We start from the raw sequence: 12,977 nt of genomic DNA on the forward strand, positions 1-12,977 counted from the left end.
GCTGACAAGTGATGTGCCACGAAATTTGCTTCACTATGTTACAACCCAGTTAGCCAAGTAACGAAGAATAGAGCTGAATCCAATAACTGGATTTAACAGGGTGCTAGGCTCATACCTGAAGAATGACAATTTGGACATATGCATGGGGTTACCCAAAGGCAGCATCCATGGGAAGAATTGCTGCCCTCTTGTCATTTAATTGGCTAATAATAGGCTCGAGGCAGGATTCCCACCCCCAAGGGTCAGTAATTCCCACCTCAGAAAGCTGTCGGCTAATTAGACGGCTCTGTAGTCCCAGTAGTACCAGGCAGGAGTGATGCCACTGCTGGGACTACAGGCACTCTCCAATGGAGATTGTCGCTGGAGCTGGAAATAAAGATAGGTGGGGGCATTTCGCCAGGGTCAGGCTGGTGAGGGGGTGCTGAGGGGTGTCGGGGGCTTGGTTTGAGAGCCTTGGGGAAGGGAAGGGTAAAAGTGGGAGTGGGGTGCTTTTGATGGCCACAGGGGAGCCACAAAGGAGGAATCTCCCTCAGCTCGACTCCGGCCCATGCAGCTAATGCTGCCAGGCTACCCGCTTGGCATGGGCCCCCACTGCTTGGGTAAAATAGTGGCAGGGCTGGATAAGGGCCTCCATAGGCCCAAGGCCGGGCGGGACGCCTGACGCTTCCATTGCCCCCAATAAAAATGTCATAGCTGGGACAGGCATGCACTGAATTTTATGAGCTCCTCTGCCTTCAAGCTTGCTGGCAGGGGAGCATAAAATCCAGCCCCAAGTTTTGTACACTTAAGGGATTTTACTTACGTAGGCACACCTTACATATTGTGCATCTCCAATCCAAGAACTACACTTTCAGTACATTCCTGTATATATGAGCATAGGTGAATCCCCAGTTAATGCCCACCATCTGACTACAATCAAGTACGCATAATAATATACAATTAATATTCTGCCTTCATGTAACAAAAGTTCTGGCACACAAACAGAAAATGTTGGCAGCGTCTGAGAAGAAAAGCAGAACATTTCAGAATGGCAAATGCTTTTTCATTGAAGACCTTTAAGTGACCTTACCTCAAATTCCTTGACCAAAATATAGGGTGTGCAGTAAAGAAGCCTTTGTGTTTGTGTTTTAACATTGAGTTCTGGGATCCTGTTTCAGGAGAGTGGCCTCCATGCTCTCTCACTTTAGGGGACAGGCTCTGTAGGCCTCCTAGGTGACAACGTTAATACAAAGACCCAGAAGGTATGGCGTGAGCCAGCTTTCTGCATTTACTTTTCTCCATAAAGGACCAGATCATGCAGATTCTGACCTCTCAGAGCAGAAAATGTAAATTTTCATCTACTGTTGGTTGCACTCTTGTAATGTAAAAACACCTTTAAAGTAGCAGGTACTTTGTTCAAACAGAGTTATTTAGAAAAAACTGATTCATATTTACAGTCACAATGTAGTTTAGAAAATCACAGGCATGACATTCTCAGTGGTGAGCTTCATGTTAGTGAATAATGAGGTGTTAAAGTGACCTATTTAGATACACAATTGACAGATTAGCATTTACATGAGGTAACAATAGAGCCATTAATCTGCATAGGGCATTGTGTTTGTAGCTGCAACCCATAGAGTAAGTCGAAAATGACCCTTATTATAATGCACTTTACAGAACAGACTCTCACTAAACGGAACAAGGAACAATAGTACCTTTACACAAGCTGTACAGTTAACAGTTATACACTAACCAGACATGTACTCTTCTGCTTATATGTTATTTTTGTCTAAGCCTTTTTCACTACAGGGTTTTATACATTGCAGTTATTCAGATGTTCTGATTGGGACTTTTAATTCTGGACTTTTACTTATAGTTGGGGTTTGTACCAAGCAGTGATGCGAAGACCATCGGATAAGATTGGTGTTTGGATTGCACAAGCTCTGAAGGCTGCTTTTAGTGATATAGGTGAAGGTAGCTCGTGAGATGGTTGTCCACACCACTGGCAGTAGTGGAGCCACTTCATTCATTATGCTGCTACCACCGGAGTTAGAGCTTCCCAGTTTAAATCGGGAATTGCATTCCGTGTTTTTCTAAAATAAGCAATAAGGAGACAAGTTCAAAACTAGCAGGGTGGTTGCTGTGTTTGCCCTCCAATTATGTTTAAATTCCTACAACCTATGGTATTGGTCAGTTTACATTTCCACAGAAAATAGGAGCTAGCATAAGCAGCAATGTTTAATGAGTGCCCCCTGTAGCATCACTTTGTGGAACTCCTTAAAAAGCAAAGTTAGCTTGGGGGGCTCGCAGTGTGGTGCATTTGCGTGTACTGGAAGCTACATATATTAATATACAGGGGCCTGTTCTTTGCAGACAGATAGAACATACACACACACATTGCGCCTGTTTCAGCGAAACAAAATAAATTTGTTGACTCATTTCTCAGGGCAACGCCTTGACCAATCAGGGTCAAGCTGCCTGGTTTAAATTTCAAACAATGCTTGGCAGTTAACTGTCAGTCACAATCAGTAGTGCATTCTCCACAGTAATGCCTCTGCCAATCAGTGTCCACTTGCCAAACTATCAGCACTCTCTTCACATGCAGTATAAATTGTTGTTTTCCACTTATATTGGTATTCTTGCGAAGTGTCCTGATGAGTGCAAGACAAAAAGCTTTGATATGTCTCATTTTTCAGCAATAGCATGGGGGTGTTATCAAGGGACAGTTGTATGAATTCTCGTCAACTACGGATTGATAACATACTGATCTTAGAGGCTGCAAGATGTTAGGAAGTATTAGAAATGTGACCTATTTGGTTTTCAAACACAAAAGAGACTGTAAAGAATGTGTATTGTAAGATATCACTGCACTATACTATGATACATTCTGTTGTAAATAGAGTACTTTCACTGATGGAGCTAGTAATAGTGAATTAGATCATTAGTGAGTGTAAGCTATCAATTAATATTATACTAAGGGGCTAATATTGTAATTGCAATAATAGTTGACATACCCATGCTACAACAGCACAATTGTAAAAAGGCAGATGGCTCTACATGCGTTATTCTGCCTCAGCTAACTGCATGTGAAATCTACCAGGCTAACTTACCTTGTTCTGGTGACAGGAGAGACCCACATTTTGGTGAGTATTGGAAACTGAGACAGGATTTGCCAGCTCCACCACTGGCTGATGCCTGATGGAAAACAGCACTGAGTAAACAAATAAACAGGAGAGCAAGACATGAAGGCTGGAAGTATAGTGCCAATCTCCTAAACGCAGAAAAAAAATCATTTGCTGCATGGTTTTTATTATGGAATGGCCTTAAAATTCACCAATATATAAACTTCAATTGTGGATCAAACATTTTGAAACATTAACAGTGCTGGGAAAGTTCAGCATGTCTGGCAGCATCTGTGGAGCAAGAAATAGAGTTAATGTTTTGAGTCCAATATGATTCTTCTTCGTTGCGATGCTGCCAGACCTGCTGAGTTTTTCCAGCACTTTCTGTTTTTATTTCAGATTCCCAGTGTCTGCCGTGTTGCTTTTATTTTGAAATATTTCCTTGTGAATCTTATTGCATTGCAATTCTGAATTGATCACTTCAGACATTGCAATCAGGATCCAGTGCAAAAGTTTGATCATAATGTTAGTGCTGAGATTCCATAACTTTGGATACTATCTTCTCTTCAAGTAGAATATAAGAGATCGGATTGTAAAGCCAGAAATAAATTGATGGCTACAGTTTCAAGAAGGACTGCAAAGTCCCATCTGTGGTTCCTGTGCCTGGGCCAGATCATGTTTACAGCTCAAATTGCACACTGCTGTTCATGCATAATGCTTTGTATAGTTTCTGCACCTAGGCAAAGCTTGCCATACGATACTAAGATAGCTATTGACCATTCAATATCATTAAAAATCCAAGGTGGTTAACTCTCAGCATTCACTTGTTCACTCATCTGATTGCAGTCCTGTTATAGCTGGAGTATACAAAGCACTAACCATTAGCAGCTGAAATGAGATGGATTTCCCTTTCTCAAGCATAGATTGAACCGGAAATGACATGTTTGATGTTGGTGACTAATCCTGTAATCCTGTTTGCTGGTGCCAGTGATTACAAATATTTGAGGATATTTGAGGTCATGGATTTGACCTGTCCCTTTACTTTGAGGTGTTTCACCTTCACTTTGGAAGGTCATCACAATCAATTTGAAACCAAAAGGCTGGTGAGTTTTAAGTTTGCCTTGTAGAATGCTCTCATATCCACCCATTATGATGTGAATGATCTGTTTTCGAGTTTTTTAATTAGCAAGGAAACCATAAACTATTACTCAAGAGGCCACTGGATATTAGACTAAGAGAGGGTGAAATTTTACGTCAGCAGGATTTTACGTTCCTGCCAAAGCCAATGAGGTTTAGAGTGTCTTGCCGCATTTTATGGCCCTGTCCCCACTGAAGCGGGGCCGTAAAATTCTGCCCCGAGAGTCTTCTGCTGATGCTCACCTATACTTAATTGATGAGGTGTTGCCATCACTTTGACCAGAGTGCATTTCTGCCTTTACTTCTACTGTTCTTGGAGGTGCGGACAACCATCTGAGGAGAAACAAAAGAAGAAATGAAATGCTTTATGTTTTGAGAGCACCTTAGCATGTTGTGAAAATGCCTCAAAACACTTTGCAGGGTGATTTAATTTTGGAGGGCAGTGAATGTTGTCATATGGATAAAGGTGGTAATTATCAGTGCCAAATGTCAGAATGATGTCAGATTTACCCACTCTAGTGAAGGCTATTTTTATATTGGGTTCTTGATTAGTGAAGGAGACATAGCTTGTTATATCAGAAATGCTCCAAGTTTTCTTCTTTACCCCATTTTGAAAATGAAAGACTTACATTATTGCTTTGTTTTTTCTTTTGAGAATGGAGATTAAAAGCAAAGATTAGATATGTTTGGTGTATTGGCTACATTTGTAAGTGTATAAATTAAATGATGCAAAACAGGGATCCAACCCACTACCATTATTTTCTCTTTCTGGAAGTCCAATTCTTGCTGCATAACATGGTTGTTGCTTTGCTTTGAACATTGTAGCCTTTCATATCAAAATGGAGCAAGACAAATACAGATCGCAATTGTTCCCAGACATTGCTTCTTCCAGATTTATAGGCCCAGGCTGCCTACCAGAGCCACCCCACAGGGATAAAACTCAGCGAGTCAATTTATTTATGCATTATTGCATGTATTTTTTAATGGGGAGGCACACCAGCCTTGCTAAGCACCCTTTGATCTTCTGTCTTTAGTTTTCCATGTCTGGGTCCCAGCACTGATCTGTGCTGTCAAAAAAACTATGCAAGACTGCACAAGAAAAAGTTCAACTTGATGAGAACAAGCTGACCCCCAGCTTCGAAGAAGACTTCAGAGCCCAGGGTCTGATTGTTAGCAACATGCTCTTTATCATTGTCCTTGCGACAGAAAGCGGAATTCCAACAATTCCTGGCCTGATTCATTACAGCGGGAAGAGATGTTAATTGTTTTCATTGCTGGATGCTGATAGTGTGTACTTCATGTCATCTTTTACCTAGTGCTTGCTTTTACGTTTACTTTGTAGTGTTGCTTATCAGTGCAGACAGTCTTCTGATCCACCTTTCTAAAGCTGTCAGCCTAAGATAACTCTTCTTCTTTGAATAAACTGCAAACTGCATCAAAAAGGTGACAGAGACAGAATGATCCAAATAATATTATTTTTCTTCTTTCCAAATGATTGTGATTTTCCCAAAATTGAAGGACTAAAAATTTTTATTATAAAAATATAATCACTGATATTTTTCTGTAAAGTGCCTCCTCTAGTCACATGACATTAAACTGCATACCAATTCTAATGCTTACAATGATAGGGGAAATAGGATGGCCATACAAATACAAATGCTTAAAGAAGAAAATGAAATGATAACATTTAACAGCACTGTTTGGAAATAAACAAGGCACCAGGTAGTTCAGTGTTGTTGGTACTGATCCAAATTAAAAAAGGCGCCAGGTTTGATCCCTGATCTGTGGTATTATCATCTGTAGACATGGGGTTAGCTTTCACATGCTGATGATACCCTGCGCCACATTTCATTAATCCCTCAATCACCTCTACCACAGAGGTGACTGTCGGATATTCAGACTTGGAAGAGTCGCAGTTTCCTTCAGTTCAGTCTTGGAAGACCAAAGCCATTGTCTTGGGCTACCCACCATAAACTCTGCCCCCTTGCCACAAATTCCTTAACTTCTTGGCCATTGTTTCAGGTTGAGTTACGCTGTTTTTACCCTTGGTGTCTTAATTGGCCCTGAGCTTAGATTGTGACCCATATCCCTTGCACAAAAATTGCATCTACTTCCAGTCCTCTCAACCTTTGTCCATCCATTGCTGAAACCCATTGTCACCCCTAGTCTCACTTACTCTTGTTGCTGACTGTCCTTCCTGTTACTCTCATAAACTTAAATTCATGCAGATCTCTGACAGATGGGGCTGAGTTTTTAATTACAGAAGGGGGTGAGTAGTGCTCCGGCTGCGCATTGAAAATTGCATTGCCAGAGGGTGTTACTGGATCCTGATGCCTCCAGAATGCGACACAATTTTCAAAGGGAGAGCGGTGGGGTGGAGGGAAACAGGAGCCCGCTTGCCTCCAATTAACTGCTCATTAAACTTCTTGAGAAGCTTTTTAACGGGCTGAGGAGGGTCAGGAGGTGATTTTCAAACTGGAAATTGCCAAACCCAAACATTCTGCTGCACTACGGTGCACAGCAGTTGGATTCAATCTGGGGAGCTGCAAAGTTATTTTAAAACCAGAAAAAATTTTGCCACCAGGGCTTTCGCTGTGAAATTGGACGCAATACTGGCTAGGCATTTGGCAAATTCTCTGAGTGTTGAGGCTTCTGGCCCTCTGAATTCCTGTCTCCCTTCTTGGCAAGGCAGCAGCAGGCCCTGTCATGACTGCTGTCTGCTTTTGACTCTGCTGCACTAGCAGGCATCTTCTGCCTCTCGCAGAGCTCAGTGCCAATAATCGGGTGGGGTTGAGACCTGGAAATTATCCTGGGAGGAGGTTCCCAATCCCTCATTGAAAATCAAGCCCTTGCATTCTCCTTGTCTATAACCTCTGTCCTCACCGACATATGTTGCCTTCCCTGATGCATGAAATTTAAAATCTGCATCCCTCATCTTCGAATCCCTGCATGGCCTCACCCTCATCCTATCTCCGCAACTTGCTCCAGTCCTATTTGCACTCACCCTCTCACTCTGTTCCTCAGACTTTGATCTGCTGTGCATTCCCTCTTTCTTTCCACCTCTCCATTGGTGGAGAGCCTTTAGTTCCCTGTGTTCTACTCTCTGGAATACCCCTCTAAAAATCTCCACCTTGAGCTTCTTTTTCAAAAACTTTCACATAGTTCATCTTTTTGACTAAACCTTTGGTCACCATTCCTAATCTCTGTTTTTCTGACTCAACATCAATTTTCCTAAACAAAAACAAAATTACCTGGAAAAACTCAGCAGGTCTGGCAGCATCGGCGGAGAAGAAAAGAGTTGACGTTTCGAGTCCTCATGACCCTTCGACAGAACTTGAGTTCGAGTCTTTCTTGGTCTCGAACTCAAGTTCTGTCGAAGGGTCATGAGGACTCGAAACGTCAACTCTTTTCTTCTCCGCCGATGCTGCCAGACCTGCTGAGTTTTTCCAGGTAATTTTGTTTTTGTTTTTGTTTTGGATTTCCAGCATCCGCAGTTTTTTTGTTTTTATCAATTTTCCTTATGCCCACCTGTGAAATGATTCAGAACTTTCTTTTATATTAAAGGTGCTATGGAATTGCAAATTTTTGCTGTTGGCTGATCTCACTTAGGTCTTGTGTAGGAACAGTGCATTTGCCTTTGATCTGCCGGGGTAGGGAAAGGGGAAAAGGAATCAGTCAGGATTCAAACTCAGAATCACTTTACGTTGATTGCTGCTGAAATGTGCATGCAGATATTGGGTGTGAATAGGTTTGAGTTTGAATTCATCAGAGGCTGACTAGCCTGCAGACGTTCACGGCCTAGGTTTAGATATGGGAAATTATCATTAGGGTGCAAAGAATGACAAAAAGGTTAATAAGGAGGGAAAAATCTGAGTATGAGAGAAAGCTAGCTAGTAACATAAAGACGGATAGTCAGAGTTTCTATAGATATATGAATAAGAAAAGAGGGAACAAAGTTTGGCATGGATAGAAGATTGGATGGCTAATGGGAAGCAGAGAGTTGGCATAAATGGGTCTTTTTCTGGTTGGCAGGATGTGACGAGAGGTGTGCCACAGGGATCAGTGCTGGGACCTCAACTTTTTACAATTTGTATAATGACTTGGATGAAGGGACCGAAGGAATAGTTGCTAATTTTGCTAACGAAACAAAGATAGGTAGGAAAGTAAATTGTGAAGAAGACGTAATGAGGCTGCAAAGTGACACAGATAGGTTAAGTGAGTGGGCAAAGATTTAGCAAATGGAGTATAATGTGGGCGAATGTGAAATTGTTCATTTTGGCAAAAAGAATAAAAAAGAAGCTTGTTATCTAAATGGTGAGAGATTGCAGAGCTCTGAGATTCAGAGGGACCTGGGTGTCCTAGAGCATGAATCACAAACGGTTAGTATGCAGGTACAGCAGGCAATTAGGAAAGTAGTAGAATGTTATCATTTATTGTGAGGGGAATTGATTACAAAAGCAGGGAGATTATGCTTCAGTTGTACAGGGCATTGGTGAGACATTTGGAGTATTGTGTACGGTATTGGTCTCCTTATTTAAAGAAAGATGTAAATGCGTTAGAAGCAGTTCAGAGATGGTTTGCTAGACTAATACCAGGAATATCCTATGGTTGTCCTATGAGGAAAGGCTGGACTGGTTACGCTTGTTTCCACTGAAATTTAAAAGAGTAATAGGTGATTTAATTGAGACCTTTAAGATGCCGAGTGTGTCTTGACAGGATGGATGTGGAGAGGATGCTTCCTCTTGTGGGAGAATCTAGAACTAGGGGGTCACTGTTTCAAAATAAGGAGTCGCTCATTTAAGACAGATGAGGAGAAATTTTTTCTCTCAGAGGGTTGTGAGTCTTTGGAACTCTCTTCCTCAAAAGGTGATGGAAGCAGAGCCTTTGAATATTTTTAAGGCAGAGCTAGATAGATTCTTGATTAACAAGAGGGTGAAAGGTTATTGGGGGTAAACAGTAATGTGGGGTTGAGGTTACATTCAGAACAGCTGTGGTTTTATTGAATGGCAGAGCAGGCTCGAGGAGCTGACTGGCCTACTCCTGCCACTAATTTGCATGTTAGTATTTGTTGATGTTTGCATCAAAAATAAGACAAACTTCAAAAACTAGACTAAAACCAGAAATTGCTGGAAACACTCAGCAAGTCAGGCAATATCAATGGAAAGAAAAACGGAGCTAATGGGCAGAATTTTTCCCTTGGCGGGCGGACTCGGCGGGAGCGGGCAGGGGCGGTCGGGAAACTGAATGCCGCCTGCAATTCTCACTGGACTATGATTTCACGCGGGTGGGCCAATTACGGCTGCATGTGGTGGGGGGGAAGGCGGAGGAGGACGAGTGGGCTGAGTACAAACTTGGCACATGCGCGTGAGTGAGGGCTTCATAATCCCCCTGAGGTACAGAGCTGCCTCAGGGAGATGAAGCGTTCTTTAAAAAAAGTAACGAAAATAAAATGTAACAAAACATGTTGCCTCTCTGTCACATGAGCAGGGACATGTTTTAATTCAATTGTAAAACTTTGTTTTTGCTTTTGGAAACCTTATCCCGCCTGTGGATGAGGTTTCCAAAAAATGCAAAGGCGGTTTGGTCTTTTCGCCTGCCCGCCAACTGTTAGGTTGGACGGGCAACAAGAAAATTAAGTTAATTGATTATTTAATGGCCTTACTAGGCCTTTTAATTGTCAGAGGACACGTTGCCGACTCCAGCACGTGCCCGCCAACTGAACTATCACGCGACTGCACGTTGATGTCGGCAAACTCGGCCGACGTCAACCCGTGTCATTTCACGCTCGAGCCTGCCCGCCCACCGAGCAAAAATTTCTGCCAAAGGTTTAGTTAATTTTGGTTTTTCTCTCTGCCGATGCTGCTGAGTATTTCCAGCATTTTCTATTTTAATGTCAGATTTCCGGCATTCACAATATTTTCTTTCTCACACACTCATAATGCTGATTTTAATATCCGTGTGCCTGCACTTCAGAAAGGTTAAAAACTTTTACTTTCTCAACATATTTTCCAAACGTTCCAGGCTTCTGGAACTATTCTGATTCCAAAGTGTGGATGTAACTTTGAATGAGTTAAGTGAATGAGTCACTTCAGAATCTACTCAGATCTGCTACATCATAAACCAGGGTTTTATCTTTCTAATAGCAATTGCTACTGCACTCAAACCCATGTTAAGTTAACAACAACTTTACAGTGAAAAACTGTATTGGGCCTATAATTTAACTACAGACCTTGAAGAGGTGCAAAGTTAACTTGGACTCAAAGGTGGACAAGTCTGTGGTGAAATACCTCTAATTCTTAAAATTCCAAAAAAATCTAATTTGCAACAAATGAGTGGTGAGCCAACAAACTGTTGATTACGCTTTGCAAATTGATACAGAAAAAGAGAAATAGGGAGGATTAGAGGGAAAGTTAAACTTGGAAGCAAAATGACAGAAGAAAAATTGATTTTTGTCTTTGGAAGTGTTCCTTAAAGAAAGTAAATATATCCCAACAAGAAAAAATAACAAGGTCAAGATTATTCCAACTCACTGAGGAGGTCAAGAGAAACCTAAAGGCTAATTATTTTAGGAAATATGAGAAACGCTTATTTGGGGTTGAAGTTGGGGCACTACAAAGGGTTTGGGAGGTGGAAAAATCAACAAAGTGATCCTGCTGCTTTTTTTTAACTGCAAGAAAGTGTATGCACGCGTGGATGTTGGGCCAGGGCAGGATTAATTACCGCTGTGATGACCTTAACAGTTGAATAGTCTGCTAACAATCACCAACCAGGCTCATGCATGAAGATTTGCTCATTTGAAATGCTGAAAGTTGGATGATATCTGTACTCTTATTTCCCAGACTTAAATTAGCAGATTATAAAGTAGTGTGGATTGATATAATGTCATTTGAGGCTTATTAAAATGAATATGGAAAGAGGTAAATGATCAGAATAAAAGCAGTAGAAAGGAACAGGAAGAACCCAAAGACATTTTTTGGCCATATAAGATGTGAAAGGAATGAGAAAGAGCAGATAGTGCTTTTAAGGGATAACTGGGATAGAAATATTATGGAGGATCAGGAAATGGCTGATATGTTAACTTAATTCTTCATGTCCATTTTCACAAATGAAAACTGTGGCCAAATTTCAGATCCAGTTATTTTGGCTTAGCAATCTGTAACATATGTAGATATTAGTAAAGCAAGTGTAATAAAGAAACTTGAAGAATTAAATGTGTACAGGGCACCTGGAGCAGATGGGATGCGCTCTAGAATCCTTAAGGAAATGCATGAGGTTCTGGTTAATATTTTTGCAATCACTCTCTCTCTCACTGTCTGTGGCTTAGGTTGAGAGAATCGTAAATATTATTCCCAATATAAAAAAAAGAGCAAGAGATGATTCGGGGAATTACAGACAAGTTCACTTAACATTCATAATGGAAAAAATGGTTGAGAGCATTTTATGAGATGCTATCAATGTTCGCGTAAAGAATAAAGGAGCCATAAGGAATAGTCATCATGAATTTAGTGGCAATAGTTCATGCCTCACAAATTCACTGGAATTCTTTGAGCAGGTAACTAAACAAGTAGGTGCACTTTACTTAGATTTTCTGAAGGAATTTTGATGAAGTTCTACAAACAAGGCTTCCAAAAATGATCAAGGCTCATAGAATTAATGCCAAATTAACTTGCTGGATTGAAAACGGACTTGGCATAGGAAATAGAAAGTGATGATGAATGGAAAAAAAGGCCCTCTCAGGATTTAATTTGCAGAATAATATAGCTCCAACTAGCAGCTCACTGGACAATATTTTGTAACCAAGTACTGTGAATAATGCCTTTCACTTTGGACCATTCCATGATTAAAACATCAAACACAACAGCAAGGAGAAGCAAAGTTTGTGTGCTTGTTGAGGTGATGGTTGTTCGTTCTGAGGAATGGAACAATTTCTATTTGGGTTCCCAATGCTGGGGTCAAGCTGTTTGGATCAGGTAAAACTGCTCCAATCTGTCCCAAATACTGTGCTTTAAATGAACTACATCCAGTGTTCTGGTTCCCAGACCAACAATCATGTGACTGTCAATTCAGTGCAAGCTAAAGGCTGCTTTGCTTTGTGGGCCTGTGAACCCATTGTTTACATGTGGCCAAACGGAATGAAAGTTTTAGTAATTATTAATGGAATTTGAGGAGTTACTGATTAGTAACTAATTGATAATAAATGTTCATTTTGTTGGCACAATATGTATGCTATTCATTAATGCAGATGCAAGTCAAATATAATACATTATTCCACAAAGGGATCAGCATATTTTCACTAGGTAGCAGAATTGTTCCTTCTTCATATGTCATAATTTTACTCCATAGAATCATCCTGTGTCGAGAAGTTTCTCTCGAAAGACTGGAAGGAGAAAATGGCTGGACTCAATACAGGGGAGATACTTGGTGAGATCAAAGGTACGTGCTGAATTTGAATTGTTACTTGATACTCAGAGCAAATAGTATTCTGAGGAAAATATTCCAACACAAAATAGGGAACAACTAGTTAAACTAGATTTGGTAATTAAACAAATTCCATACTAATTAGAGGGAAGAGACTTGAAATCCTTCATAGAAATGGAATGGGGGCAAGGACTTCACTTTGGTAGGTCAATGCCTTAGACGATAACACTTGTGCTTTATGTATAGCTAAAGTTCTATTTTTTACACCCACTATGAATTTGACTGGCAAGGTTTCACTGTGACTCCACCTGAGTACATGAC

General features: G+C 40.9%; 1 protein-coding gene across 13 annotated transcripts in view; it reads left to right on the top strand.

Annotated features, from left to right (window-relative positions):
* The window catches only part of sox6 (SRY-box transcription factor 6), a 724,678-nt gene that overhangs the window by 423,942 nt on the left and 287,759 nt on the right, over positions 1-12,977 (top strand). For all 13 annotated transcript variants that reach the window (XM_041197601.1, XM_041197599.1, XM_041197600.1 and 10 more), the window contains one exon: positions 12,582-12,671. In XM_041197601.1, the coding sequence (XP_041053535.1) occupies positions 12,582-12,671 (90 nt within the window). The remainder of the gene's footprint in view (positions 1-12,581; positions 12,672-12,977) is intronic.

Source organism: Carcharodon carcharias, chromosome 10, assembly GCF_017639515.1.
Source record: "Carcharodon carcharias isolate sCarCar2 chromosome 10, sCarCar2.pri, whole genome shotgun sequence".
Classification (NCBI taxonomy): domain Eukaryota; kingdom Metazoa; phylum Chordata; class Chondrichthyes; order Lamniformes; family Lamnidae; genus Carcharodon; species Carcharodon carcharias.